Genomic DNA, 25004 nt, shown 5'->3' with positions numbered 1-25004 from the left:
AATAACATATTTGCATTTTAAAAATATAAAAACTTCACATTAAATTAAAAATATCAATGTTCATATTCAGAAAATACATACATACGCATATGTATTTGTGTGTGTATATACATACATACACACACGAGAAGTGGTATTTCAATTTAAATTTTTACCAATTGATATTATACAATTTAATGATAGTTACTGAAAATTAAAGAAGTTTTTAATGATATCAATTCATCTACTATTGAACTAAACGAGATTAATAGCTCAAATTTTATGTCAAAAATTAAGTTGGTTTCACACAACATTAAGTTTAATGATATGTGGTACCAAAATGCTATTACGATCACATCCTATAAGCATAATAATTTTCTTATAATTAAATAAAGGGCGAGAATCCCTTACTAAAAAGTTTTTATAATTTTCAATTTTCATGACCTCAGAAAATAAGTAATGGCTTTCTAAGTAGGCAAAACTGACGAACTCAGTATGATTTTAAGATTTTGAATTAAAATCTTTAATTATTTTAAATGATGATATCATCTATATTGTTATACAGAAAAAGTGTGAGTAGATTTTGATTTAATAATACGGAGAATAGAGAGAGGAGAAATTCCATGGATGGAGGAGAGAGAATAGAGCATTAATGAGGAAAGAGAGAACAAAATATTAATGAAATTAATAAAGTCATGTCATCTGATCTTCACCATCCATTTTTGTTAAATCTAATGAATCAAAATTATTGTAAAAAGTTGTGTTTATATTTATATTTCTTGAACCTACCCATATATATATATATATATATGTATATATGTATATATAGATGGAGGAGATGAGTATATTTACATCATAGAATTTATAGAGATTTAATGGTCTAATCTGAAAGGTTGGATAGCAACACCATAATATAGAGATACCTCAAGAAGATTCAAACAAACTATACATGATGAAGGAGACCATTTTCAAGCCATCCATTGCAACAGAGTCGTTTCATGAGTAGGGATGGCAAATTTTTCCGGACCCGGCCCGGATCTGGACAAACTCGGATCATCTGGTACGGGTTCAACCCGCACCGGATGCATTAATAATGCGGATTCGGGTTGTAATTTTTCAAACCCGGAATATATCCGAGTCAGGTCCGGGTTTAGGTGAACCCGAATCTCCAGAATGCGGACCCGAACTACTATTTATTTATTTATTAATTTTTATTGCAAACTAAAAATATATAAGCATTAAACAATAAGTTGGGCGGGAAAAAAAAATTAAAAGCAAACAAGACAAACCCGCAAAACCCTAAAGCAAAACAAAACAATTGCACCAGCCGCCACCTTGTTGAGGGGAGGGGGGAACATAAGCAAAACAAAACAATCCCTCAATCTTCATCAATTCATCTCTCAATCTTCATCTCCATCTTCATCTCAATCTTCATCTCACTCATCCTCAGCGGCCACCTCAATCCTCATCTCCCTCATCCCTAGCGACTGCCACCTCAACCTTTGTCTTCTTCATCCCCAACGGCCAAGTTCATCAATACATCATCAATTAAATCATCTCAATTCATCATCCATTATTATCAAGAACAATGAACAAATACCTAGCTCCACCATCGTCAAATTCGGTCTCATCTCCCTCCAAAGAGCAAGCTTTGCTGCTAGTTGCTAACCCCTTCTCACCGGTAATCATATTTTTCACTGGCTCATCACCGCCTTAGCTGCGACTTGGAATTTTCTTTTGTTTCTCTGTATTTCTCTTTTAATTTTTTGCTTTTGCTTAATTTCGGTAATTATTAATTTTTTTCTTGTTGTTAATAGCCAAACGTAGCATCTTAGCACATAATATCCATATAATTGTAAATTTTATTATTGAAGTAAGCAAATTTGGTTGTGATCCCATGAATTCGTCCTATTGTTTTTTGCTTATGTAATTCCAAAGAACCAAAAAGTGGCAAGTATTAAATCTATCTTCATCCAATATCGGGTTTGAAACACGCAATCCGGAAACCCGAATTTTTCCAGGTTGAACCCGGGCCAGACCCGGAGTGAAATAATCTGGGTTTATATCCGGATCCGAAAACGTAAATTGTCATCCGGGTCCAAAACCAGAAACGTTAAACCCGGACCCAGATTTTGCCATCCTTATTCACGAGCGAGGGGGCTAAGCACAGATCTTTGAATCAAACGTTGAATGAAATAGATTTTTTTTAATTGAGGCACCACAAGGATCACAAGCTCATGTGTAATATTCATTATGATTTCTGGATCTTCAATCATCTGCAAGAGTTTGGCAAGAATTTTATGTTCAGCATATTCCTTTTTGTTGTTGCTGCCCTCGGCACACGGCCTTCCTTAGCTCAATAACTGAGCGCTACACTAACTCAAGAAGAAAAATCTCAAAAGTTTAGATGCTATGACTTGGACACATCATGTTTCTTTTACCTAATAAATAAGTGATAGGTGCGTGAAGTCATATGTATTGTCTAGTGAGTTATAAAATAAGATTCTTTAAGAATAAAGATGATGTAATATAAAGTATTAGTGAGTTGTAAAGTAATATTCTTTATTAATAAAGTTGTAATAATGTGTGCTGTAAAAGGAGATTCCCTTAATAGTTATAAAAAGGGACTCCCTAATAATGCATGGATCATCAATCCCAATAATCCACTCTTATATTCTCTCTTTGTAATAAATCTACTCGTCTCATTCCAATTATTTCATATTTTAGTATTAGAGTCATTACTCCTAAAAAAAATCTTTCATAAGTCTTTAATAATAAAGTATGCTCTATGGTTGTCAGTGGCAGATCCATTAGTGGACTACCCCGGGCTGCAGCCCGGTATAGAAAAGAAAAAAAAAATATGTTGGTTAATTTACAAGTATGCCACCACAATTAATTACAAAAGTGCCATCAAAAGTAAAAACACTTTACCTAGTTTTCTTTCCTTTTCACTGACAACAACACTAAAGCCAATAAATCAAAAAAATATGTGGTCCCCTTCACAATTCATCATTTTCAAGATCTTTCAATTTGGTTGGCTTATTCTTTTTTGTACTGGTATGCTTTCAGGACCTTTATAAATTGCTTCCAAAACTTATAAATTTCTTATTGGCTTTATGGTTTTTTGTATTGGTGACTCTTTATTCCGACTCATTATTTTGAATTTTTTATCGGCTATTTATCTTTTGTGATTGGTTTTACTTATTTGCTCTATAATTTGTTTTGATTCATTATTTTGTAAAGTATCAATTTTGACTTCTGTCCATATATTCTAAATCATTGTTGTGTCTTGAAAGTTAGTTCGTAAAACTCAAGCAAATTGGATTCAATAACTATATAATAGTACAATGTGTTGGTCAAAAATTGGAGTTATATATATATATATATATATATATATATATATATATATATTTAAATTGAAAAAATGAACAAGTTTTAATTGCTTATTTTATTTAAGTATGCTAATTAGGATTGTAATTATTAATTAATTTATCAATTCTTATATAATTTCATATTATTATAGGTTATAATGTTCCACAAATCCAAATCAAGGAAAATTCTCCTTTTATTCTTTGTTAAAGTAGATGGTGGTCAATCATCAAATGAGGCAAGCTCTTTATGCAATATTGATGCCTCAAATTCTCCTACGTCTCAAAGGGTTAAATTTGATAAAGTCGATAAATTTAAAACGTGATCCCGGATTGCACATTTCAATCAATACTTATCCCATTGACAAATGGGAAGATGTGCAGATGGCATACATAAATATGATATCATTTCAACCCGATCTACAAAAGTACCCATTGACTAAACATGGTAAGCAAAATCGACAACTTCAATTTTCTTGGTTCTCAAAATTTTCTTGGCTTGAGTATTTCATATTAAAAGACAAAGCATTTTGTTTTCCATGTTTTTTTTTATGATACATCAACTAAGTATGATGCATTTATTGTTGATAGTTGTCAAAATTGGAAGTATGTTTCTTGTGACAAAAAATGTCCTTTTGCACTACATGAAAGGAGTCATAATTCTTTTCACAATGCGGCTATGATTAAGTGGAGCAATTTAAAGGATCCGTCTAGACATATTGATAAAAAACAATGAATTCACAATCGTCACAGTAAGTTTTAGAGAATAGATTGCGGCTAAAAACCTCAATAGTAGCTACCAAGTGGTTAGCAAAACAAGCTTGTGCTTTTTGAGGTCATGATGAGTCAGTTAATTCTCTCAATCGTAGAAATTTTATTAAATTAATCAAGTTGCTAATAACAATGAATGAGGAGATTAATAAAGTTGTGTTAGAAAATGCTCTTAAAACTGCCTAATACATAGCACTTAAAATTCAAAAGGAGTTATTGAATATTCTTGCTAATAAAGTGCAACACAAAATTCGGGAGGAAATTGGGGATGCTAAATTTTGTATTCTTGTTGATGAAGCACTTGATGAATCTCACAAAGAGCAAATGTCTATTATTTTGAGATATGTTGATTGTGATAGGTTTATTAAAGAGTGTTTCTTTGAAGTTGTGAACATTGATGACACAATGACCTCAACTCTAAAAAATAAGATAATGTTCTTGCTCGATACAATCTTTTAATTGAAAATTTAAGAGGTCAAGAGTATAATGGTACTAGTAATATAACGGGATAGTGGAATGGATTACAATCATTATTTCTTAATGATTGTCTATATGCCTATTATGTACATTGCTTTGCTCACCGACTACAACTAATACCTACAACTTGTATTAGTTGCAGTATCTAGAGAAGTGCATGAGGTATGGTTATTTTTTTCCAAGTTGAGCTCTATTGTCAACTTTGTTAATGCTTCTTTCAAACGCTATGCTGAGTTAAAAGCTGCTAAAGAGAAAGAAATTATAGAATTGATAACTTCAGAAGAGCTTGAGACTGGTACATGTGCTAATCAAGTCTGGACTTTACAAAGGGCTGGAGATACTTGTTGGAACTCACATTTTACTTCAGTTAGTAAGCTTATTGAGATGTTTAGTGCAACTCTTGAAGTTCTAAGAAAGATGATTAATGATGATCCTACTCGAGATATGCGTGGAGAAGCTAAAGGTGCATATAAAGAGATGACATCCTTCGAGTTTGTTTTTATTTTGCATTTGTTGGATAAAGTTATTGAAATCTCTAATATTATTTGCCGAGCACTACAGACAAAATCTTTAGACATTTTGAATACTTTGAATTATGTCACAAGTACTAAAAGGCTTTTGCAAGAATTTTGAGATAATGGTTGGGATGATTTTATTAGAAGTGTGGCATCATTTTGTAGAAAGCATGACATTACTCTGCTTGATATGAGTGTTTATTATATGGAAGGTACAGGACGTTCTTGTTAATAAAAATAATACGTTACAGTTGAGCATCAATATCACTTCGATATATTTAATGCTGTAATAGATTTTCAATTGACAGAGATAAATAGCAGGTTCCAAAGCAAACTATGGAACTTCTTACTCTAAGCTCAACTTTAAATCCAATCGATGGGTTTAAATTATTTGATACTGATCATATTTGTTGTTTTGCTGAGAAATTTTATCCTTATGATTTTACTGTAAATGAAATTCTTACTTTAAGACGAGAGTTGGAGCATTATAAGTTTGATGTGCTTTCCCATCCACTTTTTCAAAAAGTTACTTTATTTTCTAAGTTATATCGACGATTAATTGAAATAAAGAAGTCGCAATACTATTTCTTGATTGATAGACTAATTCGTCTAGTATTGACTCTTCCAGTTTTTACAGCCACAACGGAGCGTGCATTTTCAGCCATGAGCTTTATCAAGACATCACTTCACAGTAAGATAGAAAATGAGTTTCTTTCATATTGTATGGTTGTCTATACTGAAAGAGAAATTGTAGATACTATTGATTTAGATTCTGTAATTGATGAATTCCATTGTTTAAAGCCACGAAAAGTACAACTTTAGTGGTATTTTTTTGAATTAAATTTTTATTTTCAACTTATTAGATGTATTTTATTTTTTTACTTATGAAATTTTACGTTCAGTTTACAATATAATTTTTTATTAAATTTAACCCAGGATACTTTAAAGTCCTGGGTCCGCCCCTGGTTGTCGTTATATCAGATTTGCCACATCAGAAACATTATAGAAAACTAAATGTGTTCTCAAAACGGGTTATTTGGTCAAGAGAAACACAAGCAAGAATTCTTCTTGAGTTGGTATGGCGCTCAGTTGTTGAGCCTAGGAAGGTTGTGTGTTGAGGGCTTATTGTCAGTAAAATTAAAATTCTATTATGGATCATCCTGGATATTAAGACTCGAAATTAGGACGGTTTATATAACTCAGTCTGAGATGCATATTTCTACCATGGAAGTTCCCTCTTCTTCTTTAAATACTCACTCCTCTATAATAAACTTCCACTTTGAAACTCAAGATGAAAACAACCAAAAAGCCATCCAAACTTTCATATTAAATCCCTACAAATTCTATTATGTAAATACACTCATCTCCTCCATTAAATCTATTGTCCCATTCAGACGGTCTAAATTTAAATTTGTATACAAATCCTTTGAAGTTCTTGTATAATCTATCTCCTCCGATTCTAAAAAAATCTATCTTCCTATCCTCTCTCCATAAGATATCAAGAAATACAGGAATGAAGGTTATAAAAGACTACATCTTGGTGCTATTAGAATTGAGCTTCAACATTTGTTTCTTGGTGGGAAAAATGCCACATGCTTCACAGTAATTTTTGACACAAGGTGGCAACTCTCTGGAAAAGCCTTACTTTCAACAGTGGAAGTAGGTCTTAATCAGGGACATGTGATCATCCAGGTAAAACTAAATTTTACTTTAGACCTTCATAAACCCACACTCCCAAGAAACCATCAAAGTCTTAATCTAGTTAAATGGATTAACCATGCAATCAGATGAATTAGCCTTGGCATTTCACCATACTATGACATATAAATAATGACTCTATAATATATTCAACAAGCAAACAGACACCATCAAGAGAACATTCATTTTCAACATGCCTGGTCCTGTAGTAGATATACTAGAAGCCAAGTTCAAAATTGAAGGAATTACATAATTGTTCAACATCAGCTTAGCACAATTGTACTAAATGACCAGAGAATTATTTCAAACCACTGCAGAAACCAAGAACTAAAAAAACATATGAAACAAATAGAAAAAATGTCTCTATCCAAACACTGTAATGAAAAACCTCAGAAATTTGAATGCCATGACTCAGGTACATTATGTTCTTGCCAAAGAAATTCTCATAAAAAGGATAAAAGGTGATGGTCGTACAAAGGCTCCAAGCATAGATTTGTCAAAAGGCGAAAATTTTCAAAGAAGTCAGGATAATGCTTCATTTGTGGCAAAAAGGGACACTTTGCAAAACAATGCAAGTCAAAAAAAGAAAACTCCTGCCAAACTCTTGCAAATGATTGAAGATCCAGCATTTTATGATGACTATTTAACATGGTTTGACAAATAGGAAAACTCATTATTGACAATTAATTGGCAACAATCACAATGTGATCCATTTACAATGTCAAACGACTCCTCTGTAGATGACCCAGTATTTATGCTCACACAAAACCAACTTGTTAATCTTATTATTTAGTCTAGACTAGCATTTAGACCATATGTGAAAGTAATCCTCCAAATTACAGATAACAAATAGATTGCTCTTACTGCACTCATTGACACTAAAGCAGTTTCTTCAATTATCCATGGAAGGTGTCTCCCACGACATTACCATGTTTCCATACAAGTCTTTTTCACAGCAGCAAGTGGTGATCAATTCTATAGTCATAGGTACACTAAATCAATTGAAGTTTTACCGTTTGGTAAATGACATAGTTTCTTTGCTTATAACCAAAGGAGAAGACCCGTTATTAGGAATAGATTTTTTGAACCTTAGCATGGTCCTATAGCAGAGATGTTGGAACCCAAGTTCCCACTTTATAGGCACTAAAAGAATCTCTTTTACAGAAGACATCATTACAACTTTATCACTAAGGAAATAATAAAATAGCCAAATCCTTCGGAATGGAAAGTGAAGGGAGCTATAAGGTTCAGAAAGTCTGTTCCTATATATATAAATGTTTACCATTAGGATATTTGGATGATCAATTAATCTTCTATACAAAAGGAAAAAAAGTTCATTTGTGGATTGAATTTTAAAAAATCTTTCATAATGTGTGCAAGTATAATTTTAAAAAAAAATGTAACAAAGTTGTAACATTTTTAATCCAATAACTATAAACCATGTACTTCTTCTTCTTTTTTTAATGTGTATATATATGGACAAATTTTATTTAAAAAAAAAATTAACACAAGTTAAAGGCTGTCAAATCGATTAAGAAATTCAGTATTTTGACAAGTCCCAAGAGCCTTCATGCGAACGCTAAAAAATTACTACAAGGCGAGCTATCCCAACAAAATCAAGTGTAATGATCACATGATAATCCAATTAATATTCGCCAAAGCATTTGCAACAGAATTCCCTTGTCTAAACATACGAGTACATTTTAAAGCAGGAGTTAAACGTCGTAACCAATTCCTCCAACGACCAAGCAAATATATCCATGGAGGCTGAAACTTCAAAGTGTGAAAGCAAGCAACAGCTACAGCTGATTTACATGAAGTTGGCGGTCATTCAAACTTTTTTTCTCTCACTATTGTTGTTATTATCATATATAATTGACGAACTTCAAAGTGATGCAACGTTTAGTAGAATTTTATTAAATGAGTGTATAAATAACTTGATACGTCTGTCCTACTTAAAACATTTGTATTCGTTCATATTTCTTGTTATTTCCAAGTGATTTCTTATCATTATTATTGGAATATGCCTAAGAAACTTCTTTTGAAAAAGACTAAACATACACTCCACTAAAATATCTTACCATGTAACATATAGATATATATATATATATATATATGCATGTCCCTGTGAGATGTGAAAAGAGAAAAATGCCCTATAGACAGGGGAAAAGATTAAAAAAAACAACTTACCAATATCTCTTTTAAAGGGTATTTCTAGTTTTCTAATATTTCTTATCATAATAAAAACATTTTTGCATGCACTTATCTATTCTTTTTTATGTTTTTTTTTTTCTCCAGACAAATAAGAAAAACACAGTCTGAATAAGGTTGAGAAAGGCGAGTTGAGTTGGGAAATCGAGCAAGGTGAAATAGTCAAGTAAATTGAGTAAGTCGAGTAAAATTGGAGAGAGACTGTGCCTTGCTAACTAAGAGTGAAAATATAAGAATAGATAAAAAGGGGTTCTGTGAGTGAGAGTCTTGAGGGAGAAAATAAAAAACGTAAAAATGGTGTCAGCAGGGCCATTCTAAAAGATTTTCGTTTTCTTATCGTGAGTCATTCGGCCCATGTTGGGCCCAATCTTTTGAAAAACAAAGAAAGGGCACCTTATCCACAAATGAACTAGCCCAACCCATTAATCTCAAACTAAGAGAAATTACGTGTTTCAAGGGGAATCATAATACGACCCATTGGGCATTGGCATAACAGGTGTGAAATAAATGATTAAAATATTCATTTGATTTTTATTTTATTTTTATTTTTTTTAATAGTCAGCCAAAAAAACTGATTAAGTTTTGTGTTTTTGTATTATGCCAATCAATCAAGTCCCTTGAACAGCTAATGCAAGAATACGGAGAGCATGTTTCGCGCTAAAAGATAAAATTTTATCTAAATTTCAAGCGTGCTTGACTGAGTAAGCCCCGGTTGGTAGCTGATCCTGTTTATAAATTATAATCCAAATTTCTGATTTATTATTTTTTTTTTGTATGTAGTAGTAATTGTAATAATTTTGAGAATTAAGAAATTTATTTCATAATGCTACAAAAAAAATTTCATTTGTGACGCGATCTATGAAACCGACACGAAATTTATAAGTTCATTGAGTTGACCTAAGATGACACAACCAATTTGAGTTAAAAAATTTTACACATTCGACAATTTTATGATAGACAAAGTTATTTTTTCAGTTATTCCTGTTATGCTAACTCATGCCGTAATTATTAAACTGATCATTACCCACGTAGTCTGAATTTGACACAACATGAATGAGTCAAGACATGAACATAATATGCCAAAGTCAAATTATCACCCCTTATTGGACGGTTGGATGATGTAACAAAATAATTTACTAAATTATGAAAATTTACATGAATATGACAGTACAAATCACTGACAAAGGAAATGTCATAATTCAATTTTTAAAACGAGTCACCTTGACAAAATATCTTACCAAACATGTTCCTATCATTTTCACCTTTCGTTAATAAAAAAAAAAAACAATTGATATCAAAAAGAGCTTATAATTTTAAAATCATGAGTCTGCATATGTGTTTAATTAAATATAAGAAATGTGACATATCACGTTTCAAATATCATATGTATGGGACTAAAATTGTAGCCAATCCCCATTAAGAGATCTTGCAAACTTAAGGTCTAATTTAGATCACCTATCAAAGTGATTTATACGAATCAATTGGTCGCCCTAAAAGGGTTTTTGCCGCGTGGGACCATAATGGGTGAATCTTGAGCTCACCGGCATGTGCAAGCCATGAAATTGGCTACCCAAAAAAGCACTTGTGAAAAAAAAGTTTTCAATTTCTATTGACTTGTTTCATTAGTGGTGTAAAGCAAAACCGTTGAAAATGACTTGCTGTGAAGAATTAAAACCTGAAAAATGTTCTGAGTAAATTTCAAGACCAAAATTGAACTCCAATTACGATGATGAACATTTTATGGTAGCTCCAATGAATTATTAGCCATGATTGTGAAATCCAATCTAATCAAAGCTCTTGGATTTCAATGGCAGACATGAACATGAGTGGTAGGTAACCCTCTCCAAGGAAAGCAAAAAAGATATTTGTGATCTTGGTCATATATGCTTATCATTAATCTACTTTCATGCAACCGAAAAAAAAAAAGAAAAACAAGAAAAAGGCAAAAGCAGAAAAAGCAGAAAAAGCAAAACTATGACCGTATGAAAAAAATTATACTATTGAAAATGAGAAATATTTAACGACATTGTAGAAATTTTCAACCCCATTTCACATTTGATTCAAAATGTAGTACATAATACGTTGTTAATTAGGTCTAGAGCTTCAATTAATCCTAAATAAGAAGCCATCCAATTCATTCTGATTAGTAGTAAGCACTTAATTTAATTTCTAATACAGTATGAAGAGGATGGACTAATTGAGTACTAATTAATTAAGTTTAGGTTAATTAATGGAGGGCTACAAGCTTCTGGTACTTGGAAATGGGTGAAGAATGGTCAGAGTCCTCGTTGAGCTGATCAAAGCCCCTTTTGTTGCTGAAACAACTGTTGATGCTGTTGAATGAGGCCTGATTTGAGAGGCGCGGCGACGAGGAAGAAATGGAAACCGGTGGTATCTCAATGGAGTCGAGCTTGGGAGGAGGGTGCTGCCATTGAGGCAAAGGTCCAGCCAGCAGAAGGGTCTGCAGCAGCGGGCCGGCTTCCATTACTGCTTTCAAGAGCCTGCCTTTCTCCGGCAGTGGCTTCTCAGCTGCTGAACTCAATGCTGCTTGTGGTTGAAGTAATAGTGGTGGTTGGGGTTTTGGACTTGTGAGTGAAGTCGCAACATTAATGTCTTTGTTATTACAATCAGCCGAGGAGGAGATTGAGACTGAAAAGTTCTTCTTGGGGTCAGCAGCCGGTTTTGATTCATCTTCGGTACTGGCAGCAGCTTCTTGCGGCTGCTGCTGCTGCTTTTGAAGCTGCTGTTGGAGCAAGAGATTCTCCAGCATTAACTTTTGGCATTTTGCTTGAGCTTCGTCTCTTTCTTTGAAAGTCCTATTCAGCGCATCTTTCAAACAAATCACCTCAACTTCTCTTTTTGCAATTTCCTCTTTTGCAGATACAATTGTACTCTCTAGCTCCAAAGTGTACAAGAAAGAATACTTCAACTCTTCACTTCCCTGTGATAAAATTTAAAAAGCCAACAATATTAGCGTCTACAAGAAGAAACAGAAAAAGCACTCTTGAAAAAAAAAAGCTGCTTCTGCCATACCCCATACGTACATGCATACATACCTCATCTTGGTAGCAGTATCCCCAGCTAAGAGGGCTGCATTGTTCCTCCATTTTCCTTTTAGCACAAAGAGAAGTAAAGCAGAAAGTGGGGATGTTTATGGGAGGATCATTCTACTTCTTATAAGCGAAAATTGAAGCACTTTTTTTTTTTTCTGTTTACTTTCCTTTCAGTCATTCTTTTTTGCCCTTATTTTTAATTTTTTTCCCATTCATGGGACATGAAGTTGGACCAAAACACACATAAGGCCAAAAGCAGTAGAAGCCAAAAATTCTAAGTGCTTTTTTGGCTTCACAAAATTAAACTACTAGATTTTCCATGTAGACAAACGAGTGTGTCGTGGTGAGGACTGCTAGGAATGTGAAATAAGCAGCTAAAGTGGAAGCCCAAGTATGAAACTTTCTGCCACATACTGGCCGCATGTCGCACGTGTGTCATGCACGTGCGGAGCGTAAAAGGTAAAATTTTTATAGAATGTTACTGAATTGAGGACATTGTTGTCTGTCTTATTAAGGAGATCAAAAGTAAGGAAATGATAATATCCACATTTATCCCATTCTTGTAGTTTACACATATCATTACTTGTCTTGAATTTACTTTTTTTCTAATATTAAATTATAAATTTTTTCTCTTTATTAAACAGCACCACCTTATATGTTTGAGTCTAGAGTTGACCGAATGTTATTTCTTAATTCAAATAAAAAAAGAAAGAAAGTTGATTACCACCCAATTAATGGGTGGTTCCCGAGTGTATTACTTATATTAACATAACAATCTTATCTGCATAATTTACTGTTAACGATTTACAAGAAACCCACCTTTAAACATAGATTTATAAAATCACTTCCAAATATTTTTCTTATTCCCCATGCGTATAAACTAAATCATAAGCTTAACAATCATTTGTTAGTCTTAGTTCTTTTCAACTTATAAAATTAGTGAAGATAATGTAAAAAGAGTTTGTGATTTCAATCTCTCGTCACGGTCTCAATTTAGACCCCGAGAAATGCCGTTAACAATTAAAATGATTGACACCATATTATAATGTTAATTTTTCATTAGACTATACTTTTTTATTTTTTATTTTTTTACCTTCAAAAGAAAAAAAGAAGAAAAAAGTAGCGGTAGAAGAATGATGATGGCTATCTTATCTATAATACTTTTTTTGTGCCGTTGAGAGAACAAGCTTAGGTTTCCTTTTTGACTACTAAAGAGGAAATTGTCTTTGATTGAACAGAATTATTCAGTAGTATCTACTGAAATTTTCTTTTGACATGTAAGATTTGCAAAAAGGCCAAGAATCCTTTTATATTATTACATGCACATTATATCATTTAGGTATCTTCAAAAATGATTATGTCGCATTCAGCGTGTTGATGATACAGGTAAAAATATTTGTCCTTGAAATGTGGTTTAAATGATCGTAACGTAAATATATTTTGTGTCAATAGTCATTAAAGTTTGAATAATAATAAAAAATAAAGGTCGATTAGACGAGGAAGGTTTTTAAGAGAATAAAACAGTATTACATAATTTATATATATATATATATATAAAGAGAGAAATTTTTCAATCTAAAATTTTAAAGTGCGGAAAAATTTTAAAACCATATAATTTTAAAGTGTTAATTTATAAATATTTTAAAACCATATAATTTTAAATTTTTTTTGAACTTTTCAGTACTTTAAAATTCTAGAGTAGAAAATTACTATATATATATGTTGAATTGTTAAACAAGTTGGAGCAGAATCGATTTCAAAATAAAAAACTTAGAAGCAGTCGTTTTCTTCGAAGCAGTCAGAGAAACGCGCGCGGGAGAAAACATTTTCCCACCAAAAATGGTGGGCAAAGTAGATATGTGGTGGGGTCTAAATGGACCCATATTTTGGGACAAAAACACACACCAAATTAATTCTTTAAAAACCATTTTCTAATTGATTTTCTAACCACATTGATTCCAAACCGAAAAACAAGTTTAACGGCCTGCTTTGATTTGCTTTCCACTTGACCAAAAAAAAAAAAAAAAAAAAACTTTGAAAAAAAAAAACAAAAACAAATTAGAAGATTTTGCACATCCATGCATTTGCGTGTGGGGTCCACACTCGATCAAAATTATCGTGCACTGCACCCCACGGCCCACGCTCTCACGTTCGCTTTTCACTTCACTTCTACAGAGTTTTTTTATTTTTTATTTTTTTTTATTTTGTGTTTGTGGGGTTCTCTTTTGAGTGGTGCAATCACATTGTGACACATTGTGCATACGATTAGTATCTTACAAAATTGAATGTTAGGGGAAAAAAAAACAAAAAAAATTCCATCTTCTATGACATTATACGTCACAGTCATACCAAAGTCCAATTAATATATACTTATTTAACGTATTCGAACCTTACAACTTAGACGTTCTCGCATGGTTAAAAATCAATAAAAATTTAATAAAATATGATAGTTTAATGATTTTTTTAATATTAATTGCACATCATATTACTATATTATACAAATATTCAATCAGATTTATTTAACTGAAACTTATATTATTACATTAAATATGTGATGAAACTTATATTGTTATATTAAATCTGTGAAGTACATGTCTAAACAAATAACTTTCACAGACGAGAAATGTTTTTAGTCCACTCATATTTCACAAGAAAGAAAAACTTATAAATAAATTCCATACAATCATACATAATTTTTAATTGAGAAAGTTTTGAATTTATGAGAACTCGAATCCCTACCTTCACAATCCTTACTAAACGATAAGATATGATATCCCAAAAAATATCGTATTCACAATTATAATATCAACAGCATTCATAAATTCTTTTCAAAAGTCTGATTGGCAACCATTTTCAAGGATTAGGCTACGGTGCAACTGTAGCATCGTGCCACAGTTGCATCTAACCGTTGGATGCAGTTGAATTGATGGGATCCACTGACATCCAACGGTTAGATGTAACTGTGGCACGGTGCCACAGTTGCACCTAAGGTTCCCCCATTTTCAAATACCCAAATTTAAGTTTTTATTTTTTTATTTTTTTATTTTTCCCTTCTTCTATCTTCGTGCAGCGACGCGGTTTCATAGCACAAAAAGCTGTAAGCAAATGATGTGAAAATCTCTTCCTTTTTGTCACCTTAACTACTTTTTTCTTCTGTGCACGCCCCAGATTCTGATGGGTGCTGGACCAACTTGTCCCTTTCTTTTTCTGAATTGGACATTTTTGTCACCTTTTTTTGCCCTCCCCCCCCCCCCCCCCCCCCCTTTCTTTTTTTTGGTTTTATGTATCTTCGAATCATTACAGATTTACAAATGTACCAGCAGCTAATATTGTATATAAAGTTCAGGGGGAAAAGAACATGCATACTAGTGGTGATCTAATGTGATTTTTGGACACGATTCGACAAAAAATCTATTAGTGATAGAATATTCAAATTTTGCAATCTCACATCTCAATCTGTCCTATCATAATGCAAGTGCTGTACAATTAGGTTAACTTATAGTGTACTTAACTTCAGTTTCAGGTGACTATTTTCAGCTCGCAATTGAGTTGAGCATAATTTGGGTGTGGTCTTTTGACTTCCAAAGAAACAATATCACCTTGAATGCATAATCGAGATACAAAGCTTATGTCCTAACTAGTGTGACTCACTCACATTAATGATTACTCATTACACAATCTACAATTGTTGCCGAGTCAACGATCGCATCAATGAGATCATGTAAAGTATCTATCTTCAGCTTTTTCACAATGAAAAACATAAACATCATCGATAGCAAGAAATTGATTAGTAGGATTTCAAACTCTAATAATTGGAAGACATACAAGCCTCTAAGCTGTTCTATATGCCCAAAATAAGGCTAATATTTGCTTTAAGAATGTGGAAAGAAGTTGAGTAACGAACTAACTGAGGTCATTTTCTGCATTTCTTACTTGTATCCATTGATGGCTATAACAGAGAAGACATACTAGAGCTTAGCGATTTACAGCGAGTTAAAGTCACTATAACATATGGTACAAAAACAACAATAATGCAGGGCACAAAAAGCGCAGCATGCAGATATTAGTGTTTCTCAAATTTCTTCTACCATACAACTCAAAGAATGGAGGGTCAATTGGATAAAAGACAACTCACTCTTTTCTGCGCATCTTCGCATTAAGTGGAATTTCCTTGTAGGACTGCACCTTTACAGCTGCTTGACGGGAGGGCCTTCCAGAATATCTTGTAGTTCCTTGAGTTTCATCTTTTACAGCACCGTTTCCTTCTTCTTGCTCTGTTTTCACTGATAAATTCGAAGATGTCACACCATTCTCATGTACTTGTTCATCACACAGAGGAGAAGCTGGAAATTTAGCTTCATCTATCTCAAATAAATCTTCAGTAGGTGCCGGTTCTTCAGATTTAAACCTAGCAGATTGCCTTCTTGTACGAACCACCCTGTCGAAAATTTAAATAATAAAACAATTAAGAGAGAATAAAACTTTTTTACTTTCCTGAACACACTACAAAAATCTTAAAATCAAAACAACAATTAAGTATCAAAATTGCACAGGACCAGTAAAATATAGACAATAAACCTCTTCTCAGTTTGCTCTGGTTCTTCATATTGAAAACTAGCGGACTTCCTTCTTGAAGAAAGCCTATCAAAAGAAGAGGGGAGAAGCATGAAAACCTCATTTGTTTTATTATTATTATTTTTTAGATAAAATGAAAATGGAAGTGTCACTTATAAATTCAAATTGCAAAACAAACCACCTCTCATCTATTGGCTCTGCCTCTTCAGATTTAATCCTAGCAGACTGCTTTCTTAAGCAAAGCCTCTCTTCTGTTGATTCTGCCTCTTCCGAATTAAACTTAGCAGACCGCCTTCTTAAACAAGGCCTGTTACAAGAACATGGAATCAAGTTTCATTTGTCTTAACGTTTTTATTCATGTTGAAACTCAATATGAAAAAAGGATTTAGAAATTTAAACTGCCTACAGTAGATTTATGCAGAAACAAACCTCTTGTTATCAATTTTCTCTCCAGCTTGGACTGCTTTAACAGTAGAAGAATCCAAAGCTACATGAAGATCACAAATGAAAAAGATTCAATATGACAAAAATTTTCTGAAATTGAGAATAAAACAGCTGATAAACAAGCTACATTTGTTTTTGGAAGGCCGTCCCCTCCTCCTGGTATTACTCCTTTTATTGTCTACTTCCTGTTCTTCGATGAATTTGCCGGCTTCATCTTGCTTATCTGCTAGTACCTTAAAATTGTAGGAGAAAAAGTGTAAATAACAACATATTCATGATGAAAGATTAGTTTAGATTAATAAATTTCTTTGATTCTTACCTGGTTTTCAGAAGTAGCACATGTCACAGTTATTGCTTTACCCTGCGCAATAGAAAAAGGAAATTTGTCAGTCGATACTAAAAGCTAATATAAATACCTCAGCTATATGCAATCAAATGAGAAAATAACTATGAAAATGACCTCTAAAACAAATTTTCTAGCTTTAACCAAGGCATTTTTGCATCCAAGCTCATGCTGAAGTGCCTTCAGCTGAAATTCAGAGGAGTTCAATGTCAATGTACGGAAACTATAGGAACCAAAAATAAATAAATAAATAGAAAATTAAAAATAAAACAACAAAACTTGGAGGTGAACAAAGCTTACCTTGTCTTTACCTGAATTAAGCTCCTGCAAAATCAAAATCAAATATCAAACCCCTGAACAACTTCATAACATTTCATACGGTCTTTACATAACTACTAAACAGCAAAGTGTAACTGAGAAATATATAATCAGAAAGCAAAAGGAAAGGTACCGCCAACATCTGGCTGTTTGCTTGGGCAAGCAGCAAATTCTGCTGCTGCACTTTCTGCAAATTGATTCTCAACTTCTGTAGCTCAATCCCACTCAGCTCAATGATTTTACTGCCAACCAGAATGAAGGAGAACAATGCACAAAGTATATGTAACAAAACCAAATCACAGCATTCATTTGATAAGAAATCCATATAATTTTTTACACATAGAGAAAACAATTAACATGGAAATTCACCATTGGTGAAAAAAATAAAAATAAAAAGTATGACATGTTTAGGCCAGAAGTTCTTTTAATAAACCCCCCAAAACCCCGACCAAAGCTTCACTTCAAGGTCTGCAGCCTCCCACTGCAGACAAACAAGAAAAAGACACACCTTTGAATTCTGATGACACATAAACCCCAAGACGCTCAAAATTTCACTTTGTGTCCCATGATACAGAACCTACTCACCCAGATGGCCATCAAAGATTCACCACAGGGGGCATGAGAGAATTCTTGGCCCCAAATCACAACATGTAAATAAATGTGCAGGAAAAAAAAAAGATAGGTCAAAGAGGATACTTTCTATCTGTGAGAACTTTCATCAGGGTCATATTTTCCTGTAAGAAAGATTCAGAATAATATCTCAATGAGTAAGCAAAAAGTAAAATATCCACGTATTCATGCATAATATAGAGAGAGAAGTTAAGCCCTATAAAAGTATACCTTATGAAGCTTGTCGATGTAGTCTGAAGTTACAACTGAAAAGGTCTGCTGTGGCTTTGCTTCTTGGTTCGACGGTTTTGGCAGCTGTTGCATGTTGCTTATATCACCTAGCCTTTTCCTTGGAGAACTACCTATTTTAGATCCCTTTGCCCTTTTCTCCCCTTTGGCTTTACCATCTAAAAAGTCCAGAACACATTCTTATCAAGTCATTCAACAAACCAAACCCTTTCCAGTTTCCCGATATCCATATAACAAGAAAAAGATAAGAAAAGTGAATCCTATGAATCATGTTTTTTCAGCTGCCAAAATGTATCAACTTTAATTCAAAAGAATATAAGCACAATTTTTCTTCTGTTTCCATAAAAACTGCAATAATAAAAACCCCAAACTTAGTGAACCAACTCGCCTGAATTCAGATAAGTAGGTTACTGATACTAGATTCTTTCATTTTCCCCTATTTCCTCATCAAACAAATGAAAAAAGTTTAACAAATTTCAAACATTACACCCCACACCACTCCAAATTTCGTTCAATTTTGCAAACCAGAACCCTAGAAACCTCAGTACTAAAAATTCAACTCCTTTCCCACATTTTCTCAGCAAACAACCTCTACAACGTTGAAAGCCCAAAAACCCTATCGTATTAGCCAATTTTAACAGTCCACTTAAACAAAAAAAAAAAAAAAAAGCGTAGTTTCGCGACAGAACCGAACCGAACCTTTTAAAAGTAAAACTTCAATTTTTTGAAGAATTTTTCTTTTAAAGATTAAATTAAAATCAAGAAGTAACCAAGCGTAAAGAAGAAAAAGATTACCCGACATACCAATGCGATTCTCCGTACCAAGAACTTTGAGACCCTCCATCAAGGAGGTTCAGCTGAAACCCTCGTTTCTCTCTCTTTCTCCCTCTCTTTCTCTCGCGAAAAACTCTTCGTTGTCTGTGAGGGAGGGAAAAAAATGAATAGGGGCAAGTAATGAAGGGTAAGATGGTAATATTAAAAGGAGGCTCGGGACAACGGCTTTCCGAACCAAAAACCGAGCCTATGTTTTTGAATTAATCACGAGGCTCTCTCATCATCTTGGATGGGCTTTTCAAAATTACAAATCAAAATATGACCCAAACAAACAAATGGGCACTGGGTAGACAAAGTTCGTTAAGAAGTCAGCGGGAGTTGAGCTTTTGATACCGCTAAAATTTCGTCATAAAACCCACTTCTGAAAATACCCCATTAAAATAAGTCTAATAACACCCATGTGATTTCAAAAATGCCCTAAGGGATCAGCAGCCTTCTGAAAATACACATATTTTTACATTAATTTATATTTATTAGATTTAATACATATCAATGACCAAGATATTATAGGACTTTATAAATCCTTGATTAAGATTTTGATTCTCTCTCATTTATTTATCTCTCCTCCGCCAGTATTTTTTCACTTCTGTTTTCCTCTTTATTAATTGTTTTTTTTTTCCTTCTTAGAATCAAAATCAAAATTACTCTCCAGATCGTGGGTCAGTGGGTGCAAATGGTGATAACTAAGCCATAGGCAAACACAAGAAGCGGCAAGGGATTTATTTAATTTAAGAACAATATTTGCTCTTTCTATGAAAAATATTTATTCTCTTCTCCCCCTTGATTTATTTGTTCAATATTGAAGAAAAATCATTAAATCTATAAGTAATCAGCCACTTACAATAAATATAATGTTAGAATACTAATTTAATAAAATAACAATATCAATTCGTGAATGATTTGATGATGGATATGTTCTTGGTGTGTAATAACATCTTACGACTAAAACATTCTTGGTTGTGGAATTTTTTTGTTATATATTCAATGGGTAAATCTTAGCCATGATAAGAGAAAACTCAAAAGAAGAAATTACAGAGAAAACTTAAGCGAGAGAAATTATGTTTTATAAGGAAACTGATAAGGAGAGAGTAGGTGCATTAATTACTGTTATTATTAAGCATTTTATCTTATTAATTTCTTAAAATCTTGACCGTTGATGTGTGTGTGTGTGTATAAGTTGTTGTCAGATGTAATTTAAAGGAAAAGAGGGAAGATTTCGTGAGTCTGCCTTTCTTTTCTTTTTCCTTTTTCCCCTAATGATCTTCGATTATCTGCACTTCATTGTCTCTTGTTATTCATGGAAAACAATAAGAAGATCAAATATTGACGGTTGTTTTTGAAATAAACACACCAAACACAAGTTTATTGATCTAAGATAATGCTAGAGGACAATAAATTAGAGGAAGAGGGGTTTTATAAAGACATTTCAGGGGTGTCAAAAGCTCGAACTCATTGGGCTATAAATGTAATGGGCTTGTCATTGCTTTCACTATACCTTTGCTTTATATATATATATATATATTTTTCAATACAAAGCTTTCTAAAACCACGTCACATATGTAGTTTTATTTGTCAAGCAAGCAATTAGATTTCCATATTCTCCACGATTACCGTAAATCCCCAATATATGATTCCGCAAACCGCAATACCCAATACATGTAAGCATTATTGAATTTATTAATTTTTATGCTTTGCTTTTAACACATCCCCTTAAATTCAAGAGTGAACTAGCTTGAGGTTGCAAAGTGAGCTCCAAGTAGTGAAATCTTGAAACTTGATATAAAATTAAAGATTAAAAAAAAAACTTGAAGGAAACTTGAATTTAGGATTTTTGGGATTTGAACTTTGAAAAAATGTGAAAACTTAAAAGAATTGGGAGGTTTTAACTTATAAATTCAAACGAAACTCGAGGGTTTTAACCTATGGAGTTCAAAGGGTAAGAAAACTTGAAAGTTTTAACCTATAAAAATAATGTTGCTCGCTTTATATTATCGACCAACTTTTGAGATTTTACATTATTTATATTTTTAATAGAAAAATATATATATGTACGAATCATGAAACCAAAATAAAACATTTCCGAATACATGGAATAAAAATCATACCCAAGAAAAAAAAAAAATCAAAGTGCGATCCACATTGGTCGATAAGTCAAGCAATGGGGCATCATCGAGATAACGAGTCTTTTGACATTTTATTAACAACTTGGATAACAATATTCATATAATTTTGATTCTCGTGGCCCATTTATCCAATCGAAATTCTTCCTTTCCTCGTTGGTTTTCGAATCTTTTCTTTCTTTCCGACTTCACTTCATCAAAACCACAATAAGTCCCCCTCAATTCTCAACTCTCCTAATTTTTCTCGTTCTTCACTTTTACACTATTTCTATGTCAATTTGAACAAATGAAATATGTATTATTAAAGTTAATTCAATAGAGTTATAAAAATGACTGATAGTTAAATTATAAGTATGCTAAAAAACCCCATCGTTTGAGTTAATTTTTGAGGTCCTAACAAACCTAAAGTCATCTGACACTATTATTAGAGTTATTAAGTTCACGAATAATTAATCTTTTTATAGTAATTGCGGAAGGAAGTCTTCAACTTAAGACCCATTATCAAAGCTATTTTATATTACTAATAGAAGGTGTGATGAAAAATCAGGCTCTTCGAACTAACTTTTGAATTAAAAGACACTAATAATATGAAATTTTGTATCATTTATATTACTCTAAAAAAATTTATAGCTATATCATTACTAACTTTTCAATGCAATCGTTATATGGCAGATGGACCCCCTATGATGTTTTTGCATCAAGACCGAGTCTCCCTTTTTTTTTCATGCATGCCCAAATTTGGTATCAAGTATGTGTCAAAAATGACTTTATGAGTCAGAATCATGCATGCGAAGCAAATAATTAATTTCTCTAAAATTTTGATTTTGATGCTTTAATGGGCTGCTATATATAATTTTTCAACAACCTTTCCCTTTCTTGGGGCAATGCATCAAACTTTTCTTCCTACCAAGACAAGAAAATACACGTAGACGAGCATTAATTAATTTTAAACTTCTTATAAAAAAAAAGATCAAATTGGATTCAAACGATGAGTATAATTTGAAGGCTACTATCCTTTTGCTAAGCTAACTATTGTAAAATAACAAATTATTACACGAATTATTAAAAGATAATAATTCACTATATTAACTTTTTTACAATAACAGTTTATTTTATTTCTGTCAATTTGCAATTGATCATATAATGGATCATTTGTAAGGGTAATATTGTCATTTAATTATTATTGTAAATTTAAATGACAATGATATGTTGCTTCATATTAAGAACGAGGCAAAATTGTAAATTTCTCATGACATTGATTTATATCATTTTTTTTTTATTTTAGGAGTCCTAAGTCAACTAATGGGTTAACTAATGGAAGTAACGAAAATGCAATAAACTGTTATTTTTAAATCATTACCGAGTGAAGTGTTACCTTTATAATTCGTATAGTGATTTGTTATTTTGCAATACTTGACATAATGAAAAGATAATAATCTTAACTTAAATTAAGGACTGTTATATTCAAGATTTAATGCTAAATATAAAAAAAAATTGTTCGTATAAAAAGTTAATGGATGATTGGATTCTATGCATTTTTCTGATAAGGTTAGGCATTTGTGATGAAATTAAGAGTCTTAAAAATAATTTTTTGGGGATGTGAGTTCATTCGTTTTGAAGGTAAAGGGGATAAAGAACCAAAAAAAAAAAAAGGTGCTAAAATTGTGTTTTTGAGCTTCAATCTGAACATCCAATGTAATGGAAGCATAAAGAAACAATAATCGATAAAATGATAAAAAAAAAAAAAAAAGTTATTCCAGCAGAGGGTTCCCTTTATATCCAAATCCAAAACCGAAAGATTTTTCAAATTTTATTTCAAGAAGAAAATGGAAAATCAATGATAATGTATTGACTTTGAAACCAAAAGTGCATTATCATGTTTCATGCATAGAGTTCATTTGGTTTTATGGTGTCAGTGACTTTTAACGCAAGTTTTATGAAATGGAATCACTATGTCGTCTACCAAATTTCTAGTGAAATTGGATTAATTGTTAATAAATGTAAAAGTTAGCTATCAATAGACGCGTGTTTACTAAGCATTTTAATTACAATAGAATTTCGATAAATTAATAGTCTCTTGGACCATTAAAAAATTTATAAATTTAGTGAATATTAATGTATCGATAAATTAATGATAATTAATTTATTAATAAATTATTAATTATTCATTTATGAAGATTAAATCATGTTTATAATAGAAATTTTTATGAAGCATAGAGGTGGTATAATTAAAAAAAATATAATGATTGTCAAGCAGTATCATACGATTCTAATTTGATTTTAATTGAGTAAATTAATCACTTGCTAATTCTTTTGTTTGATTGCATTGGCTGGATCAAGATTAAATGATAACTCATTGGAAAAGACTTTTTAGGGACAATATGTCACATCAATCTCTCTCTTATTTATCGTAACATAGCACATAAAATACATCAATGATCAGTAAAATGTATAAAGTATTATGTTAATACAATAAAGCAAATTATAGACACATCATCTATATTTAATTTAAATTAATTAATTATTAATTTATGTATTAATTGGGTCCCATAGAAAAATAAGATTTTTTTAAAAATTTATTATCTAATACATTTGTTAAATTATTAATTTAGTCATTGGCCCAAGATAGGATTGACAAAAACTACTATTTAATCGAGATTTTTCATATAAAAAAATCAAGATTATTAATTTATCAAATATTAATTTAACAAGGTTCTATTGTATGTAGTTCTAAAAGATATATTCTTTTTTTTAAAAAAAAAAGTAGAGTGTATTTACTTGCCACTTTTAGTTTTTTTTTTAATCGCTTACTCCCTTATTATTTTTGGAATGTGTTTTTAGTTCTTTGAAGCTAAAATTTAGCAAAATAAAACAGTTGTCTTGTATTTGTGAGGATTTTGGTGATCATGCCAAGCACAAAATGGGATAAGCTAAATTGTATTTAATTATTCAGCATGATCATGTAGAGAACTGTTATTTACAAGATTTTTAATTCTATTTTATACATAGAATAGAAGGTTCAAAACAAATCCTCAATAAAAGCAAGAAACAAAAAACACAAATTGTCCAAATTGTAAAATCCTAAATTCAAAATTATATGTGTTGCGTGTGTGTGATGTGATTAGGGCCCAAATCACAAACAATCATGGTAGTTTAAATGTTAAGGTATCATAAACAGCAATTAATACTCCTTTTTATACAAAAATCCATAATTCAAAACTTCAACATCATAAGCTACTTTTTCACTTTTTATAGTGGGGTTTGTATCAACATATCTCTAGGTTGCACATGAAAACTAATTGCCTTTTCCATTTAAAATTCCTTTTTACGTAGGAAGATTGTTTCAATTTTTATGCAAATTTTATCCTATTTTAAGCAATATTTACTCTCTCTTTTTTAAAAAAAAGGGTTTAATGATTATATATATATATATATATATA

At 32.0% G+C, this 25004-nt stretch overlaps 2 protein-coding genes across 4 annotated transcripts; both read right to left on the bottom strand.

Moving 5' to 3' along the window:
- Nucleotides 1–11003: 11003 nt before the first annotated feature.
- Nucleotides 11004–12158, bottom strand: LOC18044295. The gene is made up of 2 exons (XM_006436462.2): nt 12076–12158; nt 11004–11960 (listed from the first exon to the last, which is right to left on the bottom strand). The coding sequence occupies exons 1-2, from the start codon at nt 12124–12126 to the stop codon at nt 11247–11249; spliced, it is 765 nt and encodes a 254-aa protein (XP_006436525.1). The 5' UTR covers nt 12127–12158; the 3' UTR covers nt 11004–11246.
- A 3805-nt stretch (nt 12159–15963) lies between these two features.
- LOC18044293 (SHUGOSHIN 2) lies at nt 15964–19527 on the bottom strand. Of its 3 annotated transcripts, none has more exons than XM_024186844.1 (12): nt 19406–19527; nt 18593–18768; nt 18449–18486; nt 17886–17994; nt 17735–17758; nt 17552–17620; nt 17411–17452; nt 17219–17324; nt 17077–17134; nt 16829–16954; nt 16651–16713; nt 15964–16510 (listed from the first exon to the last, which is right to left on the bottom strand). In XM_024186844.1, exons 1-12 carry the CDS (start codon nt 19452–19454, stop codon nt 16204–16206), a joined length of 1167 nt encoding a protein of 388 aa, XP_024042612.1. In that variant the 5' UTR covers nt 19455–19527; the 3' UTR covers nt 15964–16203. The 3 variants fall into 3 exon arrangements, with proteins under 3 accessions (XP_024042612.1, XP_024042613.1, XP_024042614.1); XM_024186845.1 differs by having other exon boundaries at nt 19415–19527; XM_024186846.1 differs by lacking the exon at nt 16651–16713.
- Nucleotides 19528–25004: the final 5477 nt, after the last annotated feature.

Source organism: Citrus clementina, unplaced genomic scaffold, assembly GCF_000493195.1.
Source record: "Citrus clementina cultivar Clemenules unplaced genomic scaffold, Citrus_clementina_v1.0 scaffold_4, whole genome shotgun sequence".
Classification (NCBI taxonomy): domain Eukaryota; kingdom Viridiplantae; phylum Streptophyta; class Magnoliopsida; order Sapindales; family Rutaceae; genus Citrus; species Citrus x clementina.
This window is presented reverse-complemented; position numbering and strand designations above follow the sequence as displayed.

Excerpts from the sequence above, each read along its gene's own strand:
- LOC18044295 (XM_006436462.2), bottom strand. The coding sequence starts at position 12,126 with ATGGAGGAACAATGCAGCCCTCTTAGCTGGGGATACTGCTACCAAGAT. Across the intron at positions 11,961-12,075 it reads GATACTGCTACCAAGATGAG|GGAAGTGAAGAGTTGAAGTA; the intron begins GTATGTATGCAT and ends ATTTTATCACAG.
- LOC18044293 (XM_024186844.1), bottom strand. The coding sequence starts at position 19,454 with ATGGAGGGTCTCAAAGTTCTTGGTACGGAGAATCGCATTGGTATGTCG. Across the intron at positions 16,714-16,828 it reads GCAGAGCCAATAGATGAGAG|GCTTTCTTCAAGAAGGAAGT; the intron begins GTGGTTTGTTTT and ends TTCTTTTGATAG. Across the intron at positions 16,511-16,650 it reads CCAGAGCAAACTGAGAAGAG|GGTGGTTCGTACAAGAAGGC; the intron begins GTTTATTGTCTA and ends AATTTTCGACAG.